At 38.4% G+C, this 25134-nt stretch overlaps 1 protein-coding gene across 4 annotated transcripts in view; it reads left to right on the top strand.

The window, feature by feature from the left end:
- The first annotated feature begins 223 nt into the window (after window positions 1-223).
- The window catches only part of LOC121324540 (actin filament-associated protein 1-like 1), a 39734-nt gene continuing 14823 nt past the window's right edge, over window positions 224-25134 (top strand). Inside the window, exons 1-5 of one of the 4 annotated variants that reach the window (XM_041266557.1) lie at window positions 224-474; window positions 22018-22146; window positions 22638-22721; window positions 22985-23076; window positions 23733-23844. In XM_041266557.1, coding sequence (XP_041122491.1) covers window positions 459-474; window positions 22018-22146; window positions 22638-22721; window positions 22985-23076; window positions 23733-23844 — 433 coding nt within the window. In that variant the 5' untranslated portion in view covers window positions 224-458. Of the gene's footprint in view, window positions 475-8366; window positions 8445-14371; window positions 14735-22017; window positions 22147-22637; window positions 22722-22984; window positions 23077-23732; window positions 23845-25134 lie in introns of those variants that run through there. The other 3 variants (XM_041266558.1, XM_041266555.1, XM_041266554.1) reach the window with 3 other exon arrangements.

The raw sequence follows: 25134 nt of genomic DNA on the forward strand, positions 1-25134 counted from the left end.
TGTCTCTTCCATACAAAACAATCAGTCTGCTATAAGCATGTTAGCCATGCTAATTATTAGTACAGCACTGCTATCTGTTTGATTGAATCTGTTCCTGTGTTTGAATATGTGAACACATGCTCGGTAATGCACTTCCCGAAAGGAGCTCAAAATCCGAGGTAGTGTTTTACAGTTCATCTGATGTTGTTACAACAGGCTGCTAAATAGTTATATAAAACCCCAATGTATTAGTTATGCGCTTGTCTATTTCAACACGAGTTCACGGTAATAAACAGTTCCCTGAGATGGTGGACGTGTTGAGGACACTAGGACCCAGAGGAAGTTTCAGCTGAGGAAATAGGAATTAGGAGTCACCGGGAAAGTTGACTGTACAGCGTGTCCACAGTAGCTGTTTCTGTTCACAGGCAGGTATATTTTATTATGAACTCCGGACAAAACTTAAAATTCGCCACACCAAAATGGAAAACTACAGTGGTGAGTACCTTGAACACCAGCGTTGTCTTTTATTTATTTATTTATTTATTTATTTCTGTGTCCTGTACTGTCATCATTGTGAGTGTAGAATGATGCAAAGTGTTGAAATACATTTGTTTAACGTTATTAATAAGAGCTGCGTGTAATGCAATCGATTTCATTCACTTGAAAACGTATTGGGGCTGATGACAATTGCGGTATCCAGCTGTTGAGTACTCGGGGAAGGTTTCCAACAAATTCAATTAAAAACTTTGGATCTATATGCCACTGTTTGACTCTCAGCGTGCATGCTATAGAAAAAAAATAGAATAAAAATGGAGCTACAAGTTTAAACAATAAATACATTAACTACAGTAATTTAATTTAAAATTATGTCCCTTTTTTTTCTAAGATAAATTGACAGTGCTTCAGTTCAGTTCCTGAGATTGTATGTGTTGTTGTTGTATTTGTTTGACTTATCGTGTCCTATGATTTATGTACCTCTTCAACTTTTGGTGGGAAATAAATGCAGTAAAAGGTAAAAATCCGGTGCTGATATTTAAAATGTTAATTATTTAAAGTTCAAATTAAAACACGTTGAAAAATGACGTGGCTGGCACTTTGTGTTTAAACGATTTCAAGTATTCAACTCATTATGCAAAAAAAAAAGACGTTTAAAAAGGGTTAGTATTTTGACCAAATTGGTACACCAATAGATGTGTTCAGCATCATCTTATATGGTAGCAAACAACAAGGGCGAAATGTGTCAGGTCAGATTTTTACTTCACATGAGTCCTGCCTTAGCTAATATTACATTTGAATTATTAACACTGACTGATTTATCCTCTTGAAATCTTTGTATGCCTTTGATAAAAAAAAATGCCTTAGGCACCTTATTTGTAGCAGTAAAGGGAATCATTAGAACTCATATTGCACAGAAGTTCTAGCCTTTAGTCTTTGCTTAATCAGATACACCATGAATAAATATATATTTTATGTAAACAACTTTTACTTAAAAACCTGGAATTGCTCAAACTGCCATGCAATTGGAGACCTAAATTACACCCTGCCTGTTCCAACATATACAGGCACAATTTGACTTATGGTATAAACCAGCATTAAAAATTGCCTTCTAGAAAGCAAAGCGGTACATATTTGTGTGTTATGCTCTGTGTTTTTATTTTATTTTTATTTTTCTATGATTTGTTCCCGTTCAGACTCGATGTGCAGTCAGCCTGGTAGCCTAAATTATCACTAAAAGTATTTATTTTGTGACCTGCACCCACGTTTCTCTTGCATTTTGATAAATCAATGCTGGCAAGTAGGCTTGTGTGCCTTTAACACTGTGAGTGATGATGCCAGGGAAGCAGCTGTACAAGCTGCTGTTGACCTCAGGGAGGTATTAGTTCAGAGTTACGCTGTGGTCCAAGAATACAGGAAATAGCATTTAAAAAAAAAAACATTTCAAAAATAAAAAGTATTTCAAAAAAGGGCACCATGGCAGTTGGTTTTCACTCTAAACATAAACATCTAAGTAACTTAAACTGTAAAAAAAAAAAATAGAAAACACTTTGATGTATTTACCTGAAAAGATCACTTTAATGGTGTAGTAAAAAGCAATTGAATAAAACTGATCAGATTTGAAGAAAAAAAAAATGAATGGGACGGATGCAATACAAAGCAATTCTATATCCAAGTTGTCTACTCTGTACAACAAAGCAGTGGCTTATAGATACTCATGCGTGATAGCTGGACTGCGCTCTTATACACAACACTGTTTATATTACATGAATTCTGACTGTATATGGGTGGCATCTCTAAACCCCTTGGTATTTCATTAGGAGACTCTAAAATGACTCTGTTTCTTCTACTGCAGTTTCCTTAAAGAAGGCTCCACATCTACTATTAGTATGCAGTATCCCCAGCAATGGGGACATAGTGAACGCACATATGTCGCACTTTAGAACAGAACTTCAATTGAACCCATCCAGACCTGAAGTAGTTCATTACATAACAGTACCTGTTAAACCTGGAGTGGAATGGTTCTCCAGGACTGTGATTGGACAGCCCTGCTTTGTAATTGTACATATATGTGCAGAACCACGTGATGAAACTTGGTTAATACATTCACCAGCACAAGGTGTCCGAATTGTCTTTCTCTTGGTCACTACCTGTGCGTCACACTTCTGTCTGAACATGTTCATAGTGTGGCTGCAGTAAGTCATGATAGTCTACGAACATACCTGTTTTACTGATGTACTTGTGTAATTTGGAGAGGTTTGTGATGTTAAAACTCCACATCATTCCTATACACAGAAACACACATAGGCATTAGCATGCCTTCAGTCGAGTCTGCTGACAAGACTTAGCTGCCATAAACATTACATCAAGCAGATGTGTGTACTGTGGACAAAGTGACATTAATTTCCAGCGATGTCCAATATGTGGTTAATAGGAGTGCATTGTTCCAAAAAATGAAGCATTTTTTGGATAAAGGCACATCTAACTGATATGTGAAGGGGGACAAAAGTTGATATTTTATCTTCAAAGCTGGATTTCATAGATGGCAGAAGTGACCATCTCTAAAGATAGGCATGGAATTTCACCCACTGAAAGAGACGTGTGTCATATCTCTGGCTAGCTCTGTCACGGACAAGATTTGATGTTGGCAGATGTAGACCAGATGATTTCACACATTATGAAAAACTGCTGGGTTTAATTTAATTGACTTGAGGTATTTGGTTTGTATAATTAACCCGTACAAATTACACTCCTGCTAAATGTGGAACATATTGCCCTTGACCACTAACATGCTTTCTAGTGGATTGGGCTGCAAACTACACAGAAATGCTGTTCAGCACGAGGAACCATTGTAGTTTCCACTGCAATCTTTTTCGAGTTGTACAAGTTTCCAGGGTGGGGCTGTGCTAAAAGAGTATTCCCCCTCTCAGGGATTCCTAACCTTGCCGCTCTATCCTCTGGGGACTCTACACAGACACATCCGTTTTCTTTAAATTTTTCAGATCCCTGCGGCTCCTTCCTCTGAGGTTACATTCACGTAGATGTTTCCCTCCACTGCAGCAGGTGAAGGCCAGGGTCTGCACACTGTTTATTGCTGAAAGAAATATTTCCGCTTCTGCTCCCATCCTGGAAACAATCTAGGTCCGTCCGTTCTATTTGTGTGAACAACAGGAAAAAATAATCGGTTGAACAAATGTTTGTAAGGGGTTTTTTTTAGCATCTGAAAGGTATTTTTAGGAGTACAAAGAAAAAGGAAATGAATTAGGTTTAGATAAATATCACCCCTTATTTCCATTAATATAATAAACACCTTCATTAGCCTGTAGTGAACATTGGGTTGTTTGTCGATGCCTCACAAGATCTAATCTATTTTAATCCAGCCTTATTATCGAAATAAAAGCACCCTAATAGTGATGCAAGGTCTATAGTCCAACAAGTTCTAGAATAAAATGAATTCAGATTACTTAAGGAAGAGTTATCTTTGACACCTGTATTCAGGAACCATCTGCCACTGAAATAATTTCCTACCTACTGTCATTAATCTGTTGAAAAAATTGAACTGATTGATAACATTTATTGACTATTGTTGCTTGTTTCCAGACAGGCAACCAAAACATGCACTAGTGACCATTTGTGGACTGGAATGATGCTAGATTTGTCTAAAACCTGCAAAAATGTGTTGGTGGTTAAACAGTTAAACCTGCCTCTATTGCTGACTAGGCTGTGAGTATGACATGGGGTACCAGTGAAAGAATGAGAGTGGAACTGGAAGAAAGAATGAGTGTGGAACTGGAAGAAAGAATGAGAGTGTGGAATTGGAAAGCACTTCAAGGTGCATGAAGGTTCTCCCCACATCTGTTATCTGATTGGTGGAAAATGCAAAGGAAACAACATCACCAGAAAATGTCTCACCCCCATGCCAGGATAATCCATAATTATTCCTTCTCCATTGTTCTCTAGGATGACTATATTTCCTTCCTAAAACCTGATGGTAACCCAGAAAATCCTCAATTTGGAAACAACCACATATTATATTGTCATCCTTTGAGCAGAGGCAATACCTTTTTATACTCCCTACAAACATTGTCTAAATAAATAACAAAACATTCTTGGGGGGGGGGGGGGGGGGTGTTGCTTGGAGAATAGATGTTCAGTGAGACAGATCTGATACATCACAAGCTTACATTTATAGTCCTTTCTGAAAATCTTGGGGATTGCTAACATTCACGAAATGGAAACCATTAACAAAGCACAAATAAAGTATTCTACTTATTTGTTTTTTATTCCACCTACACATATGTTAATAAATGCTGCAATTGGCAAGACAGGTCTAGTATGAAGTCTCAAGCAATGGAAAGTATAAAAGGCCTATGTACCACTTATTTAAATAAAACATTTTAATATTTCTATCATTTGTAACCAAGACAATTGACAACTTGTTTCATTATCAAATAGATATTCATACAAAACGTGGTATATTGTGCACTTTCAGATTTATTTTTTTAAGAAAGTAATTGTAATGCGGTAGAGGGGGTAGATACACATCTCATTTTAGTCTTTTGGGAACTTGTGGCTGACCTTGAATAGCTGGGAAATATTCTTGTGACCCAGCCCTGTAATAGTCTTGCAGGACCAATTTTTTTTATTTATTTTTTTTAATCAGGCGTGTGCTTTTGATCCTGTGCAAAGTCTGTACCGTTTTCTTCTAAAAAGAGAAATGCAGCTGTAACAAAATACCATAGGTGTAGATGGAAGGCCTTACGTTGATATTCTGGTGTGTTGAACTGTACAATGCATTAGTAAGACCTCATCTTCAATATTGTGTTCAGTTCTGGTCACCTCGTTACAAAAAGGATATTGCTGCTCTAGAAAGAGTGCAGAGAAGAGCGGCCAGAATTATTCCAGGTTTAAAAGGCATGTCATATTCAGACAGGCTAAAAGAATTGATTCTGTACAGTCTTGCACAAAGAAGACTACACGGCGACCTGATTCAAGCATTAACAATTTTCAAAGATATTGACAATGTCGACCCAAGGGACTTTTTCGACCTGAAAAAAGAAACAAGGACCAGGGGTCACAAATGGAGATTAGACAAAGGGTCATTCAAAACAGAAAATAGGAGGAACTTTTTTACACAGAGAATTGTGAGGGTCTGGAACCAACTCCCCAGTAATGTTGTTGAAGCTGCTTGATGAGATTCTGGGATCAATAAGCTACTAACAACCAAACGAGCAAGATAGGCCAAATGGCCTCCTCTTGTTTGTAAACTTTCTTATGTTCTTATGTTCTTATTTCTAGTTTTTAGCATTTTATTCCCTTTAGCCTCCACTGTTAGCCTGTCGTTTATCCCCCAGTGAATGTGCTGACATGTGACTGCAACAGTTACACATCAACATGCTTATTTAATGTTATCATAGCGAAACACCGGCAGCTAAAAAAACAGCATGAGTGTTTATTTTACAAGGCCTAAACCTGTCGGATCGAATTTCTCAAATGTAAGCAACGGCAGCAGTGTGGCCTGCTGCTGATATACTGTAGTGTGTTCCCTTTTGGTCTATGGTCCCGCTATGAAAAGACAAGTGAGAATATTTTCATTAGACATTTCTAGTGGTGGTGGTGTGGTAGTATTTTAGTGGGCCCTATTCTCCAAACTTTTTTAAAGATTGTTTTTTTTTTATAAGCGTTATCTTAAAGTTTAACAGTGCTGAAAAAAAACAGAATAAACTTCTAATCCTCTCTAAAATCAAACTGTCCCTTGATACTGTGTCGCTTCAGAATAAGCTTAATACAATTGGTTACTGGTTTGATAAATATTAGGAGGCAACAGTAGTGTTCTAAAAATATAATTCATAAATCTGGACAAAGCAGCTACTCTTAATTGCACAACAATGGAGAAAGCTTTGTACAAATCACTGACTGTATCCCGAAGACTGGAATTCACTTGCAAAAAATCAGCGCTGCCCCGACACATAGCTGCCCAATGAAATCATACAGCACTCTGACTAGTTTTAAGATATGCTACATGAGAAATGGCTGAAGGCTGAAGACCCCCTTTGTTTAAGCGTGTTGAATCACTTCTTTCATAAAGTTGGGAGTGGAAATCAAAGAGGCAGTAATGGAAGGATACAGTGTGGATCATTGATCTTAAATGGGATTTTATCAGGGCTGGAAAGATTCATCTCCCAGCTAATTTGTCTGTTTTGTTCTCCCCTAATGCAGATCAAAATAAAAAGCTGAACTTTGTTGAACTTTAATAATAAGGGACTTCTACACTACATATGGATAAGGTTGTAAGTAAGATACAGAATTGGCTACTGACTAAACAGGGACCCATTAGAAACACACTTTACTAGAAGTGGTTTGAAATCTGGACTGCAATAAAGATAGTTACAGGTATGAGACTCTGGGTGCTTAACGTTGTGGATCAGTAGGGATAACTCTTCCATTGGGGCTCAAACAATAGCCTTGCATGGTGTTAGGTATTATTGGTGCTGTACTTTGGATTACACATTAAAGATTTCACTATTTCATTAGTGTCACTGGCTAAGTTAGAATGCAGGTCAAATTCTGTTCCCATGGTGATAGGACTACCCTGGGAACTTAGTGAGTCTTTTCTCTACACATCTGCATTATACACAGACCCGGACAGTGAAAGAGTATCTGGTGTAAACCCAGGGGAAGAGTGGTATGATCAAGTAAATGCCACATTTAACACTGTGTTCAAGAGTAATTAGATACCCCTAATTGTGCTTGCTTACTGTATAACCCCATTGTGAAAACAGCTTGGAGCACCTTCACAGTGTGCAAGCTGCTAAGTGCCTCGTGTTCCCAATGCATACTAGTGCTGTTAGTAACTGCAGTAATAATATGGAAACATTTGATTAGCTAAACAAACATCATTCTTTCAAGTATCAACAGCTTTTGAAGCCTCATCTGTGGCGGTGTGGGTCTCAGGACCTTGAAACAGAAAGGAACTTCAAAGGGCAGCCCCTCCTTTGTAGAAACACAAACCAACATCAAAGCTCGTAAGCGGATAAGCAGGTGTACAACAGCTCAGAACCCCCTGGTCTCACAGAATGTGGAAAATCTATAAACTATGTGGCAAAATTAAGTTTTTAGTCGTGAAAAGGCTTTCCTGGGATATGTTTTAAGTTCTTGCAAAGAAAATGTAATTAATGTTGTGCAATGTATTATTTTTTTTAAACACATCAATCATATATTTCTGCAATACTTTATCTCCTGTTTCCATTGTCTTTAAACCCAGACCTTGCTCTCTTAGTACATTCTGGCTTCGTCACACTGCAGTACTGTGATTGTCTTTTGGCAAACGCACCTCAATGAACTTTTAAAGAAATGCACTTCTCAGCCCAGTTGCATGGCTGGATCAAGTTTGTCATTTCCAGCCGTAAACAGCAATTGTCACTTAACGCTGTATCTGGTCCCAGCAGAGGAAGGATGCCACTACACTTAGTGGATGAGCCTTGTGTCCTGTACATGTTGGTCTTATTGAATTTATGACATTCTACTTACTTGCAGACATGGAATTGGGGAGGTGGGGGGCGGGGATGTCATGATTTCAGGGCTGCAGTTCCAGAAGCAGTATTGGGTTAATAAGGCGTGTTTTCATTGAGATACAGTATACCCAGCATTGCAGGCATCATCTGCTCACTAACAAACTACCCTTAAAGTATGTTACAAAAGTAATAGCGCAACAGAACATTGTTACTGCATACTATTGACTGATTTATTACATTTTTTCTGGAACGCAACAGTGATTGGAATTAAGCCCCTGTTTTTTCAATAATCAGGAGGATCATGATTATTTAATACAGCAGAGAAACTGCAGTCGTTTTATTCTGGTTAATGTAATAATTTGTGTTGCTTCCTGTGCAGCCAGAGCTCCACCAGCAAGGGACAATGTAGAAGGAAGCAAGGCTCTCCTAAAAGCAGTACGACTTTGTAGCAGGGAGGTAGGACAGCCCTGCTGTTTAAATGTTTATTTATTTTTGTTTATTTATTATTTGTTGCATTTATATATGATGACGAAGCGCCGTGTGTTTTTGTTTTGTTTTTTTGTTTAAATAGAAAACCTTGTGGTAATGCGTGGCTGTCGGCTAGTGCGTTGTTAAACTAGCCGGCAGTCACACATAATTAATAAACTTGTGCAGATTGTGGCCGAGGAGTAATAGAATAATTACTAACCCCTCGGCCAAGGTATATAAACCGGCGACGTGCTCAGTTTCGGGTGGGTGTGTACAGAGGAGAGTATGGGGGAGCGGGAGAGCGGGAGAGCGAAACGAATGAAACGAAACGAAACGAAAGCCAAAGCATATGATCAGCGAAGGTGATTGCCCAGCCTGATCGGTTTGTTTAGTGTTCGTGATTTATTTTGTTTAATTATTTATTTTTGCTCTGTGTGCATTGTTTGTTTTTGTTAAGATATTTTATTTATTTTTGTTTAATAAACGGCGCACAGCACGTCTTTGTGAACTGCACTACCTTGCCTTTGTTATTTTTCCCGCATCTGGCCTGACATCACCACAACGCCATCCTGTCACGGACTTATTAAGACTTGTCTGGTCACCACACAGAACAGTTATGTAAAGTGTGGATCACTGTTTCGAAGGTTTGTTTGGGTTTTGACTGAAATGCAACCTAGAAGTTGTCGTCGGGGGCAACAGAAAAGTGCAGCTGTAGTCTATATCCTTTTTCTAGATCTAGACTATATATCTTAACTCTGCTCTCAATATGGGTACATTTCTTTTTGTCAACAAAGACTAAGCCATTGACTTTGTTGTCAGTTATTGTCTGACAATGTGGGACAGTAAAGACACAAAATGAATGTATCTAACATGGATGCAAATCGGTTAAAAATCAGCTAATTTTGCTCCTCAGGTACCTTCAGTCTGGATTTAGTGAAATTTGTTTCGGTTGTCAAATTCCATGCCTGGTGAGCAATTGCCCACACTGGAAAGCCACCGTGGTGTAGTGTGACACAAAAGGAAGTCCCTAGCTCCATAAAGGAACTGGTGTGTTGCATAAACAGTACATCCACAGACTGACCTATTTTCTTCTTACCAATGTGCAGGAGCCTGTGTCCCTCAGTCAGTTCTCACTAAGCTCAAACAAGATTCATATCATTCCTGAGGTGAGGTACTTAGTACACCAAGGCATGTTATTCTGTATAGGTTGACCACCTTGGAAGCTGCATAGAATTGAGTTTCTGTTTGGTTAACATTTCAGGAATACTCTTTGGTTAGTCCTATCTTTGAATGCACATCACTAGCTATCCAATCCGTTAAATGCTTAAGCACAATTTTTGATACAGCAAGGAATAGATCATCTTCAATGGAACAAATGTTAATCTTAATCTTCTGTCAGGAGCTGTGTTGACCCCGGCCATGCCAGAATAGACAGATGTGACCTGACCAGGCAAGTAGAGCGTAGTCAGAACATTTTGTTTTTTATTATAATAAACTCAAAGACTGTGTATGAACAGAATCCTCCATTTGTAATTTACTTACTGTCCCATAATGTAAAGGTTCAGTTACAAATGTTACTGTTCCCTGCTGCCTTATATTTCTTGTTTTTATTGTGCATTGTGTCCGGCGGGTGTCTATCAGTGAGGAGAGATGTTCATGCCCCCATGGCTACCAAGAACTTACCCAATACGTGTAGTTATCCTTCTCCCTGTGCACTGTTCTTCTCACTACCTGCCACAATCTTCGGCAGCCATTGTCTTCACCTAGCATCACCAGACATACAGTATGCATTCCAGTGGAATTCCATTTCAATATATTGTGAATCAGTGGCTGATACTTTAAAGTTACCAATTCATTTATTGCACCAGTACTCAGATAGATGGTAGGGATGAGGACTCATTGAAAGATTTACCAAGGTAATCAAAATAGATTATCACAAGAGAATAGGTAAAGTTAACTATCTTACGTATCGATTTTCATAAAACTGGAGAGTGGGTAATATAAACAAACAGCTGAAGCAACCCTGTTTCTATAACGAGATACAAATTCCAAGAGGCAGATAATTCAGTAAAGGAATCCCAGGTTAAGAAAAAGAACATTGTATTTTGCTGCAGCAACAGTGTGTAGAAGTGCCCATGGTCAGTTCAGTGAGAATGGGGTACAGTAGATGGAAGGTCAGAGATCGATGTATTTAGTCATGGTAGTGACTTACACTGTAAGGTGAGCACGGACGGTGTTTCCTGTGCTGTCGTCACTGACCTGAGGGACTGCAGGGCCCTGGCAGCTGACAGGGCGACCCCGTCTACTGGGGAGGGGGCCAGCCCAAGGTGTAGGGTGGTCCATGGGAACAGGGACAACTCGGAAACTCTTAGGTGATAATGTTGGCCTGACTCGGCAGGGAGTGGATGTGAGGTTATTTAATACCCTCTCTGCGAGGCCAGCGGGTTTAAACAAAGACAATAGAAGTCTCTTTCCTGCATTAGTCGAATGGTTTCATTTTCTTGTGTGGTTAGTGGTAAAATAATATCAACGCATCCTAAACCATACAGTATATGCATTCACCTACCATTTATTTGAGGGAACTAGTTCCTGTTCACAAGTTTAAAAGTGCACATGTTTTTTACACCCAATACTCACCAGCTGCAAAATTAATAAGCTCCGGGGGGGGGGTTAGGGTGCGGGGGGTGGAATGTGAGAACCTTCTTTAACCTGTTATTGAAACCCACTAGCTATAGAAAAGAATTTGAGCTGCTTAGTCTTGTGCCTTCTAGTATGAAACTTCATCCCTTTGATGTTCGTTTTTAAATAGTCTTACTAAAAGGAGTATTTAAATATAAACAAGAGAATTATGAATCATTAACAGTTTGAAATCCATTCCTATTGTGCCTTAGTGACTGTGCGATTGCAGGGTCCATATTGAACGTAATACAATATATTTTAAATTACAAAAGAAGTTAATTCTGTTTCAATCACACTGTCATAGCAAACTCCATTTTACACAGCACTTTGTTTTGAGCTTTGCTCTTTTAAAATAAATAATGAATGGAAATTTGATCTACGATCCAGTGTCGTGGCGTTGCACCCTATGACATCATCATCATTGCTAGCAAATCTAATCATATTGGTTTTGTAGGATTTGCAAAAGTTAAAAACAACAGAGGATTGTCTTCTCAGCAGGAGATATATTGATGTTGAAAGCAAAGCAAAGAGGCCCGTTGAAATGTGGAAATGAAAGTTGAACTAACAAATTAGGGACGCAATTGCTGTCTGAATCGTATGAAGTAGTATTGTTTTAAAAGGACTCTTATTACGTTTGGTGTCACTTAATTACTACTGTTGAAAACAGAGTACTTTGTCGCTGTATTACACTGTATTAATGCTACTGAAAATAGTGTTACAAACTAATGCACAATATTGACATGGTTAGAACATGGTGCTCTCGTCCTTATTCCCACACAAGATGAACTGAGGCCTGTTGATATAGCTCTGTAGCTAATCCTAAGAGAGAATCTTATAGTGACCGAGCTTAGCTTTGAAAAAGCCATTTCAGGTCCCAGCCGATGCTGCAAAGCAGTTGCCCTAACCTGTTTCTGGAAACGGAAGGCAGATGCATTTTAAAGAAGCTGCAGTTGTGTTTTCTCAATAACATAAATCCATCAACACCCATGGAAAATGAAAAGCATTCTGAGGCGTGCTTCATGGGTTAAAGGGTCGGGCTTTTATATGACTGGGAGGGTTGGAATCCAGTAGGTTTGTAAAGGTTGGCATAGCTGCAATGTTACTGTTTGCTTTGTTGTTTCAGTAGAAAAAGTGGAGGGTTTTATTTATTATGAAAAAAAGGCTTTACACACTGGAACATTCTGTGGAGGTCATATATAATTGCAAAAAAAAAATGTGCACACAAACTGATGCTTTGAAAAGTTATTTAATATAAAATAATAAAATGAATAAGAGGCAAACGTTTCAGGACAGAAAACATAGTGTTCAAAATGAACATAAACGTTTGCTACGCATCAAGGTCGAGACAGTTGGAAGGGGTTGGTGTGGCAGGGTAAGGTTCTCCCATCACATGATCAGTAGATTTGGTTTAATTGCCATGTGGGAATGTGGCTGGAATGGAGGAAACTGGAGCCTTTGATTAGCAATTCAATTACTCAATTACGGATTAATCAATCCACCTGCAAAAGGCAGGGGATTATAAAAGGGCATAGATGCTTGTATGTGTTTAGACTTTGCTAGTAAAGTTATTCTTTTCTTTAAAAAGCCTGCTGTAAGGGGGCTTATGCGCTTTCTTTTTGTTTGACTTATTTTAATTACATTAATACTAATGTGCAACATCCTGTGCTTAAAATGAAATGAATCAGTTGTGTGTTTCCTGCCTGATTGTGACTTCTCGTGCCACCCTGACACTGTTGCTCATCTCATACGATTGCAAAAGCAAATTAATTTAGCGCATTATGAGCTCTGCGAGGCATACAAACAAGCCTTGTTATTTTATCTCCCACAAATGGCATTTAAAAGTGTGATATTGTAATGTTCGTGCAATAAAACAGTGCTTGTCTGCACACAGAGTCACGCTCTTGTACCAGCAGTGTGGAGGGCAGTGTTCAAACGTAAAACTCAAGGGCACAGTTTCACAGTCCACCTACACAAGCCTGTTGTGAGAACGACTTTACGGATGTCTCTGCGCGTGATTCACTACTTGCTCACTGCAGAAATGAAAGCTGTGGTTTGATGGTTTTCACTTCTTTCCATTACTTCATGTTTACCCTCATCACTGTCCACGTATTAGTCCGGCTCCTTACAGTTCCGTACATGAAGCACTTTCTGAAATTTCTTCATTTGTTTTGGAGTTACATTTTAGTATTTATGTGTAGGAAAAATCACACAAATATGGCAAATAAAGACAAAATTTTGACATAAATATAAATGTCCGATTGTGGAAGGGTGGTGGGTAATTCACTGACACAGGAGACAGACAGGTGAATTTGGCAACACCGCACAGGTGCCCAGTTTTATTTCAGGGTGCTATTTTTCTTTTTATCCCACAGGTGGCGCTGTGGGTCCGTGGTCTGATTTACCAACGATGGTAAACAGAACCACGGGCATACCAAGCGATGGTACACAATACCAGCGCCCTTGCAGGGGCTTCAAAACAATAATTCCAGAAGGCACAAAGAAACAGGGAAAATAAAACAGTAACAAAACTACAAAGGTGCTGCACTTGACAGCTATATCCCAGTCGCCGCTACCTGTGCGACCCGGATCACCGTCCTACACTGCCGGCTAACTAGCCTGCTCCGTTACAATACTCCGGGGTCTGCCCAAGGGTTCCCCGCTCTCACTGTCTCGCTCTGACACACTCAGTTTCGGTTTCTCCCGACTGGTTCTCGGTCCTTGGCCAGCGCTTCCGCACTCTCTGCGCGTTTAAAGGGCAGACCTGAGGAAACAGCAGAGCATTTTTTTATAGGGCTAGCAATCGCCCAAGACTCGCCTCTTAGCCATTCAGAGAGTGGGAAAGTCCACACACCCACTTTCCCACCTCCCCGTGTCACTGCCATGACTCACAGGCGGTTGTTGGACGACTGCCGCCCTCTTCCTGCAGTACTGTGAACACGCCAGCAGAGTCAGCGCAGATCTCCCCCTGCTACACCGATAAAGAAAAATATTTAGAATACTGAAATAGTCTAAAGTGTATTGCTGTGTTACTAACGGAACCTTAAGGTATTCTTGCAGCCTAAAATGTTCCTAACCATTTAATAAAAAAAAAAAAAAAAAAAAAGTAATTATTTTGTCACCAGCATCCTGGGTATTTTAATAAAATCAATGGGATATTTGCTGTTGAAAAAAAAATCTGTTTTTTAAAAAAGAGGTGCAAATGTTGCAAGTGGATTTGTAATGTTCTATTAGGAATGGGGGGGGGGGTATCCTAACATTCTTTATTATAGAAACAGGAATCTCTGTGTTGACAAAAAGTGCAGTGCTTGGCACCAAGGTGCAAACTAACACCTAAGCTGAGGCCACGCCCCTCAGCTGAATCTCTTTACAAGTGAACAGAAATCCTATGGAACCTGAGGCACTAATTAAGCCCGTGACAGAGGTGGTATTTTGAGACAGCACAGTACATTGATTCTATCCAGGAGGAGGTACAAAGAGCTGTGTGAGCTTCCAGCTGTCTGCAGAGAACCTACAGTCTGCTGCTTGGATTAAATAGCTTCTTGATGACAACATTTTTCAGTGGAAAATGGTCAGTTTTTCTTACACATCAGCTGTTAGTGGTAAGTATGAGTTTGACTTACCACAGTATGTTTTAATTCCTGGCAAACTGTTGTATGCCCAAACTTTTTTTCTAACTAGCTCTGTTTGTATCAGATTCATTTCAACATTGATAGCATTTTGTTTTTTATAACTTATTTCTTGTGTCACTTATAATGTAAACTGCCAAAGAAAGATCATTACAAAATATTAAAATGAATGTATATATATATATATATATATATATATATATATATATATATATATATATATATATATATATATATATATAGTATATAGTATAATATAATAGTGGTATAATATTTATACTTTTTGTAGAAATAGGTTTTTTTTGTAATCAGATTTACTATTTATTTACTAATTCTTACTAATCTACAAATGTATTTATTGTACATGTTAATAATACATGTACATAACCACTGAAGTGTGCTGTACATTTTTATGAGAGGTGTGATGCTCATTGCTCATCCTTATTCATTACAGGATGGACAGTGAGACACATTACTGCAAGATCTTTGTAGTTTCGTTGGTGGTTTGTTTAGGATCACATTATAGAGCAGTCATTTTCTTATGTGCATACTAAGTTTGAAGACTTTATTAATAGATTACTTAGAATCCTAAACATCTAGTAAGGTAAAGGCAGAAAGGAAAAGCTGAAGTACTGTAGTTGATTTTTCTTTTTTGTTATTTGTCTTTAATTTCCCCTCCTCTCTTCCTTGTTGTGTTCAGAGCTGTGGATAGTAGCACACACTCTAAAAGCACATTGCCTGTGCATCACACTGCTGTCCTCTTGTGTAAGTGTGAGTCGCTCTGAGTAATCCTGACAGTGAAAGCTTTATCATTCAGTGCTTTAACAGATTCCACACCTACTTGTGAAAAAGTAATTAAAGCCGGTTAAATTTCAACCAAAAAAAAAAACGTACTTGGTCACTGTTTTGAAAAGTGAATAGTAGTTATTTTTTAGGTTTGTAATTAGTCATTTTGAATGTTTTGTAATGCCTCATTTTAAACATGCTGCTGACAAGGTGCGGTATACTTTTAAACTCACCGAAGGATTAACAACAAAATGCACCAACCTTTTTATTTTGAGACAGAGGTGCTGATTGAAAACCTTTGCAAACTGTCTGATGTTTCTTTAGCCTGTGTTTCTACAGCAGGTACACAATATATTGCTTTGTTAGTACCTACTGTATCATTATTCTATTAAATAGTGCTACAATGTTAATACATAAAAATGCTTTGGGATTCCAGCAATCCCTTGTGCTTAAAAGTTTAGTGTTGCAAGTTAAGTTCCATAAATCAGTTAAATTATGTCATGTGTCTTTCAGTAGACGTGTTATTATTTTTCTGTTGTCAAAGCATTAGGTTGCTTTTTATGTAAAGAAAGCAACTATTGTTCCTGTGTTGGAAAAAAAAAAAAAAGAAAAAAGAGAAAGAGCTGACAGCGGTAGAGGCTGAAACTAATCATGTGTCCATGGGGTCGGGGTGGGGGGGGGGGTCTTCCACACAGACCACCCAACTTAGCGCTAGGATATTTTGTCTTCCAGGCATTTCTGTTGGGGGCAGATTCTGGCAGCTGATAGTCCCTTGCAGAAATGTGTCTGACAGTCCAGTCGAAATTTAGATGAGACCTCCAATTTTATCATGTTTTTCATTATGGGCCCTAATCTCCTCCTCGGTTCTCCTTGTGGCATGTAGGGATATTATTTGGGGCCTCTGCTGAAGGCATGTAGCAAAGGTTACCAGGGATAAGAATCTGTTTTTTAGAGATGCAGTCCATTGACACTTATCACTTATCAGCTTGACTGAAATCTCTGAGGTTGCTCTCCCACTAATAGCTTTCTGTATGTTAGAGCACAACCTGCTGCTGTACTACATTAGTCACTGGAGCTACAGCTAATAAAGCCATACACATTGTTAACCCTGTGACTGGGGAGAACATCCACGTGCTCCTGGTGCTGTAAAGCCCTGTCTGTGTGAGCAAGCTTGCTCAGCTGGTTGTTCTTCACTTTACGACGTGCAGATCCCGAAAGATCATTTTTGGCCTGGGAAAGCTTGAGATTCAGGTGTTCCTTTATTAAAATCCAATCTCTCTTTAATCCCCCTGTTCAATTTCTCCTCACATATGGAAAAGATCTTCATGAGTAATGTGTTACCAATGCATGCAACCACAGCTTACTTACAGACAAAATACATGTTTGTTATTATTCCTCTTTATGGAATACACCTCCAGTCCGAATAATACAAACCCATATAGACAGTATGTAACAGAGGCGACGCGTAGGGGGGGTACGCCTGGTCACATGCCCCCCCCCCCCAGATTTCTGCCAGGCAGTGGCTTAGCCTGCGTTACCGGAAAAAAAGTGCTGAAAACTTTTTAATTTTTTTTTGGTGGTCTCAATACGCTTCAAATCAGAAACACTTTCAATTGGTAAACATGAATCACCGCTCACAACTGACCAATGACATGCTTGCTGTCTGCCAAAAATTTCTGTTTGTGATTGGGCTATTTACTACCATTTGTGAGAGGTTCAACCTTGAATTCTTCTGATTGGACAATGTACACACCTTTACACTTTACAGTACAAATGGATGCACAGCGTGACGGAACACTGAGTGAGAGACATGAAGTATGGCCTGACAGTGGTAGGGGAAAGGAAAAAATTATTTTAAAAAATAAAAAATCTGAAGACCGCAAGCTAGCAGCTACCACCAGCAGTCATGCGCCATTCAAACAGTAATCAAATTAGTCAGGATTTGTGAGATTAAATAAAATGGTTTGCTTTGCTTTGAACATAAAATGTTAGTTAACAAAAATGAACAACCATAAGTATGAATGAAATTATATATAGTTATTTTTATTTATTATCATAATGTGAAATTGAAATCTGATGCACATGTTAAAAGTTCAAGTAATTTGCTTTGTGTTTCCTTTTTTGTTTTTAATCAGAAGTGTTCCAAACTGAATAATTTTTAACTATTTTGCACAACGGTGTATTTGATCTAATGTTAAAAAAAAAAAATAATTCTTTATTTTTTGAAAATAAAATGTCCGTGCACGAATAAGAAATCAGGATGCCAATTGCACCACTTTGATTACTCACCTTAAAGTTACCATTTTCATCCCCTCCCGAAATAAAATCCTGGCTACGCCCCTGCTGCCAGGGTTTATTATTTAAAAATAAAAATATATATTTTTATGTTTTTCTTAAGTGCGTAGAGAATATGTAAGTGCACATTTTATTTCAAACTTTCAAGCCTTAATAACATAACCAAAGAGTGTCAGTCAGCGAAAATATGTGCTGAAACGGAATGAATTTGATGTAGCCCTGCACAATGGTAAAAAGACTGCTACATTTGGAGTTTTTCTACAACAAAAAAGCTAAACCACCAACTCCAGAGACATCAGCAGAAACCAAACCTGACTTCTGTGGTTCAGAATGATATTAACAGCATGACAGTGTGACGATATTTCCATTTCCTGTAAAGTGTTGTTTGCAACATCTTGATTGTGACATTCTGTTTGTGATGAAAAATCTGGTAATGTTAGAAAGCCAGCTAAATGTTTACATAAAATAAAAATGATAAAATCATGCTGCTTTAGTTTGTTTTTTAGTTTTATTTTGGGGGGGGTTGCTGTGCCCCACCAGTTTTTCAAGCCTCGAGTCATCTCTGGTATGTTGGATGGCTACATTCCATGTATTTACCCAGTGGGACATTTTTATGAGCCAGGAAAAGTCCAGGTTGAGTTACTTCAGTATATACAAAACAAATTAAAAAAAGCCTGTGGGCAGGGAAGGAGGGGCAGTGTGGTGGTATGTCTGGAATATGTTCAAGAAAGATATACTTTCTGAGTTTTTATCTCTGTTCAAAGCAGGTCATATATCTCAAAAAAAAAAAAAAAAAAAAAAAAAAAGGTTGATACTTGGAAGTGGACAATTTCTTAGTCCTTTCAAACACATATTTATTGGTAAATTTAAACCAACTGTCTGAAAGGTTTTCACATGATCGCTTGTGAAATATCCCATTCCACCAAATACTTAAGAGCCAGATAATAAGAATCTACAACTCAAACAATCCCTGTGTCTGACGGCACCATGCGTATAGACTGATCCACTGCCACCATGATGTATAATGCAGGCCATTAAGTTTTTAGGGTTATAAAAAGGGACAGATTTACTGGATCGTTTTAAAATTGACAGAACTAATAAGAAACAAAAATATGTGTAGGAGCATTATTTTTTTGAGGCCCACTCCGCAGGCAGCTATTGCAGTAGTCAGTTCGCTTGCATGAGGGTAAATGGCGAGTTTTGTACTGTACTTTAAATGTTTTATTGGGCGTCCAGTTATTCCTTGTTCTTCATTTTAAGAGTTTGTTAAAAGGTGTGTTACACACCCACACAGTCTCCTCACTGAAAGCTCCTCATCTGCACAGTGTAGTTCAGATAAGCAGGCCTCCGGCAGGTCTAAAGTTCAGAGGAAAAGACAAGAAGTTAACTGTTATCTCTTTTTAAGACTTTCTTTTTCTTCAGCTGATAAAACCTCCCGTGTTTATTAACAGAAGTGTTGTAAGTCCGTGGTTAGGTGACATACTCGTTTCGTCTAGTCGACTTCCAGTCAAAACGCTTGTCATTGAATTTAAGTTTCTATTAGTATTTCTAAATTCAGCACTTAGGTGTAATTCTTTCCCATGTATTATATCCACAAATGTAATGTTTTGCAAAAAAAAAAAAAAATAATCTTAATTCACAACTGCAAAGCAAATCAAATAATTACTTTTTGTTGTTACTTTGTTTTGCATGTTTTTTTTGTTTTTTTTCTGGCCATAGCAGTTTGCAAATTGTTTTCAGCTAGGGTAATAAATGGAAATGCCAATTAGTTAAGGAAGTAGCTGTTTATCCAGCAGATGGGTTTGTAACAAATAGCCTATTCCTATTTCCACACTGATGTCTGGTACCATGAAATTGGATATGCTGTCTTACTGAAGCTGAATATTGCCAACTAAATTGTAATTTTTAAAAGATAAGGAAGTCATTTAGAAGTAATTACATAGTCTACAGTTGCTAACTCTAATTTATTATTGTTTACCGTTTATTATTTAGTGTTTAAAGTTATGGATTGAATACATATTTTGACGTACAAAAGCTTGTGCCTGTACTACAGATTGTCTCTGTGAGTGGTGTGCCCACACAAAGTATATGACCCACAATTCAGTAGTAGCCTTTAAATGGGGAAAAAACTATGCTTGCAAGCAAAAGGTGTATTAAAAGAATCACTCATCTCTGCTTCCGCGCCATACAAAGGGTAGAGCTTAAAATAACTTTTAGACATGTAGCTTTGCAGCCCTTTATGTTTTTATTTTGAAATCTCTTAAGGTCAGCAAATAGCCACACACTTGCTTACATAAACGCACAGATATTTAGGCAGACACGTACAACAAAGACTTTCAGATGTCGCACTGGTGTTACGATCTTCCACTGACATCAAGCACATCACACTTTTAGACTGAGAAAACTTAGAGAAAGACTTACACATGCAACAGGTTGATTTCTCCAACAGCACATAGGTGGTACTGGTTAGAAATATTTCTCTTTTAACCACTATAGCTGAATGGCCCCATGTACTGCAAAGCTGAAATGTGAGACTTTCTGAACATCCTAGGAAGGGCAATAATTTGAAACCGTGCAAACAAAAGTCAATGCTGTGTTTATTCAAAATAATCTTGCTAATGCATTTTCTCCGTCACTGAGCACAAGGGTACATCTCTTTGGCTGGACGTCAGACTGTTTGTTTATATTTTTAACAATCTGTGAGTGACATGTGTGGCCCCAAGGAGACTGGGCCTGATCTGATTAATTGAAAGAGATGCACCAACTAGATAAGCTGTTCAAATAAACTATATATATATATATATATATATATATATATATATATATATATATATATATATATATATATATATATATATATATATATATATATATTGTGAGCAGGGAGAGGGTTAATTTCCTCGATGCTAGAAAAAAACACAGGCGAATGTTTGTTTGTTTTTATTGTTTAATTATCACCCACACCTGGGGATCATTTCAAATTAGGACCAGGTGCAGGGTTTAAATAGTCAGCAGCCAGTATATTCGGGGCTGCTGAGTAGGAGGCAGAAAGTGTGCTCTGCTTCCGAGCAGTCAAAGCAAAGTAAGTGCTGTGTTAAACCGGTGTGGTTTGTTTGGTGCTGTTTTTTGTCAGGTAATCGGCTTAGCCATCCTGTGTGTTAGTCAGGAACCGGTTAATGTATAGTCAGCGCTCCAAAGTTAGGTTTTGTTTCGGTTTTGTTTTTTTATTTGTGTTTTGTGTTTATTAAAAAATGCGCGTAAGCGCTGCAAAATTCCATTTCCGTGTCTGGGTCTACGTTTTTAAAGGGGCAACGAACTCAATGCCTAGTCAGTCTTAATCTTCCAACATAGTCACCCTGTATCCCAACTGACTGCCTTTCACAATTGAACAGAAAACAAACATTTTAGCAATGCAAACAACTGCCTCCAGTTGGTGGGAGTGGTAGAGCTTTGGTCACTGGTGCAAGAGGTAATGTAAATTATTGAAGTAGAGGGTGTCTCCCTGCTGGGAACTTGACTAGTGTTGTTAGCCTATTGCTCAACAGCGTGCTTCCATGAACTCCTGGGGAGGTATTGGCAAACAGGACTAATTTGAAGCATGTGAGTGTAGGCCCTGGTGAATAGCTGTCTTCAAGTTTATGTAAAGAAACATCTGCTACACATTGAGTGTAACATTGCATTGCAAAGGGGTATTCAGAGGTTGTATAGCAAATATTGGAATATTAGCGTGATGCTCAGTATTAAATTTTGCAGGGAAATCAAAGATCTGCAGCAAATTGTGACCACAGTTTGAGCAGACAGTAACTGGATGCTGATCTCACTGGGGGAAAAGGCCAGAGTTATCATGTAAATAAATAGACATGTAAATAGACATGTAACAAAGTAATTTGTTTGCATTTTGGGTGGATGGTCAGATTCAAACCTGAGACCTAAGACAGATTTGAACCCTGTCCTCCAGAGATGAAAAGGCTAATGCATCAATCCCATGTCGAATCTCTAATGAAGTCATTCATTTTTTTTTTTTTTTTGCTTTTCATGGAGAATCGACCCCACACAGAGGTTCGGATGATTTATTGTTGGGGGTTTTGCCGGGAGTGGGGGGTACCACATGCCTGTTGATGGTTTTTGATGAGAAGACATCCAGAGTTAAACATGTTGTCTTCTTTCTGTTTCAGTGTTAGAACAGCTGATCCCAGAACTGAGTGTCCTGTTGAAACTGCTGGACCATGAATACCTGAGCACCATCACGAAAGAGAAGAAGACAGCAGTGAGCAACATCCTGCACAAACTCCAGCCATCGTCCGGTGTGTAAGGCCAGCAGCTGTGTGTTTAAACAAGCATTAGCTCAAGCTTCTACTGTACCATATCCTGACAATTTGAACTGCTGTAAATACACCTAATAACATATTTTCTAAGCTGCATCAAGTGGTACACATGGTGCTTTAAAGATATTTCTTTATAAGTTACTGTTCAAGAAGAATTGATAATGATGAAAGATCTATAATGAATGTGTGAGGGGTTGTCTTTCACTTCATTTTTTACCAGCTAAAGTTCAATTCATTGAACTTTAAGCTGAAAAATATAAATTCATGTAACAACAAAACTGATGTAGATGTTTTCTTTGTTGTTGACAGCACCTTTATCAAATCAAACTAAACATATATGTTTCCTCACCTTATCTCTGTTAAATGTGCACATGAAAAAAAAAAACATTTATTTCCCTACCATGTTCCCCACTAAAATTTTTACATTTGAATGTGCTGAATTTTATATCAATGTGTATGTTTTGTTGCAGTAAATGGAACAGATTACATATATATGAACACTACAGCTTGTAGGAATGGGACTAGCTTTGTGGAGTCATTATTTGAAGAGATCGGTAAGTATGCAAACTGATGTCTATTAATTAGGCACTTTAGAAAAATACTTCTAGATTTAGTTTTCTATGAATTAAAATGTTATAGAAGTGATTCTATGCGGGATTCAAGTAAAATGTGATTAAATCATTTTAAGGTTAAGTTTGAATAGTTATAGAGGAATAGTCAAACTGTAAACACATGTTAAGTCAATGAGTGTCGCTGATTCCAGTGGGCCACCCCTTTGTTCTAATGATGTTCTCTTGATGTATGGTGGTTAATAAAGCAGATTGTAACATTGGGAATCTCAAAGACGCTCCAGAGGAGAAGAAAGAGGAAAGTGAGGTAGAAGCCACGGAGACATCTCATTCCAAGACAGTAGGTCCTTGTACTTTACTGCTGTTGGCTTTTCAAGAGCATCCCTTTGTGCAGATCTTGTAAAAGGATTGCTATTTTGATGGAAATGGAGAGTGACGTACATGGCTGGGTGACTCGCATCACCTTTTTTTCAATTCACACAGTCCACTGTTGGGGGATGTAAAAGACAGAGTGTCTTTAACCTGTCTGTAAAGAGTTTACATTTTGAAGAGCTTCCGTCAGACTTTTTATGAAGAGGCTGACCTAATACAGTCATCTAGATCCTCTCAAAACGAACCATACAGAGAGTGTGAAATGAGCCAATTAAACTGGCCTGACTCGGTGCAACCATACGCTCAGGAATACTCAAAGAAACCTAGTCTCATTTAGACAAACTTTGCAACTAGAAGCCTTGATGAAAACATTTTAAAAAAGATTTTCGGTGTTAAAAGTTCTAGATGTCCTGTACACTCATGGATAACGATTCACAGGCATCACGCCAGCAGCATGGTTCTGCTTTGTTTCATGCTGTGTGTGTGTTGCATTGGGATTATATAAAGTCTGCACATTGCTGTTGGAGTTGCTGTTCCCTGCTTGTTTGAATGAGCAGGCTGGTGTAATGTGTGACAGTTGCTGCTGCCTCATTAAAAATGTCTGATTTCCTTAATTTTTTGTAGAGCTCAGGCGATACACCTCCTCCACTGCCCACCACCCCACCTCCTGAGGATTATTATGAGGAGGCAGTGCCCCTGGGTCCGGGCAAAGCTCCAGAGTTTATAACCTCAAGGAGTAAGTACTAACATCGCCTGATTCACCTCCAGGAATAAGTACCTAGTGCATGACCTCAATAAAAGAGTTCTAACTGGGTGCCTAACTTCAAAACGTTGAGTAGATTGAATCATGGAAAAGCTGTGCATGTTCGTTTCACTACTGAGACAAAGGTCAATAGGAACGCAATAGGGGTTCAATAACAATGTGCACAACAGTATCTTCCATAGTAGAATTGAACTTACATTAGAATGCTGAGTGGTACAGGAAACACCTGTAAAACAAAGGACTTGGGTAAAAAGGAAAGCTGTCTGTAAAAGACAGGGCTGCTATTAAGAGTTAAAGGCTGTAATAAAAGCTGCTCATGTATGTTCAGACAGTCATTTGGAAATAAAGGCTGTGTAGAGTCAAAACATGACCTCTGGCTCTTTGTATCAGCTGTTTCCTTTCAGCCTGATGACCTGTTGATGCAGGTGACTCTTAGCTTACAGGCTTCGACATGCAAAATAAAACTGGCAGTGTCCCAAAGGTGAACAGTTAATTCCAGATAGAAACAGTCCCAGTTACATTCATGTGATTTTTTGTGCACTGAAAAGGTCTAATTTGATTTAAGCCAAACAATTAGAATATGCAATGCAAGTAATTTGCAAACTACAAATCAGCTTTTAATTTATGGAAGGATATCAAAACTTTATGCCGTCCAAACTTAATTCAAGACATAACATTTCTGTGCACCCACTGTTATTTTGTGAACAGACAATTTGGTTGATGTAGAGAAAAGAGAGCAGAAAGGTGTCGTCTAGACTGAAGGCCCTCCACGTTATCAAATCGGTACAAATGGAGGGGTAGGGACTTGAGACTGGGAGCAGTGCTCCCGTTGATTAATGACTGAATACAAATTTGAAAACAACCACAATTTCAAATCCTGTGTAGCGTCCTATCATGCCAAGACATCTTAATGCATTTTACAGATAAATGATTTCTGCACAGCGTGCATTGTGATGCATTAAAAGGGAAAAACATTTACATTAAGGCGTTTCTTAACAGAAAAGTGGCTGCATCTCTGATGTATCTGGCAGAGTTCCACTTAACTGTGCTTGAACTGTGCTAGCTAAAAAACAAGCAGCCTCCCACAGTAACACATTTTTGATGAGTGAGCAGAACTTCAACAAGTGACTAGCTCAATTGTTTCTAAGGTCATCAACACAACTTGCTAGTGCAGATGAACTGTAGCTTGAGCTCTTTAATTCAATGCATTTTTAACTTCAACTCGGATGTTTGTATATTTGATTGAAGTAGGATGGGGTGGTT

This window comes from Polyodon spathula, chromosome 12, assembly GCF_017654505.1.
Source record: "Polyodon spathula isolate WHYD16114869_AA chromosome 12, ASM1765450v1, whole genome shotgun sequence".
NCBI classification, from domain to species: Eukaryota; Metazoa; Chordata; class Actinopteri; order Acipenseriformes; family Polyodontidae; genus Polyodon; species Polyodon spathula.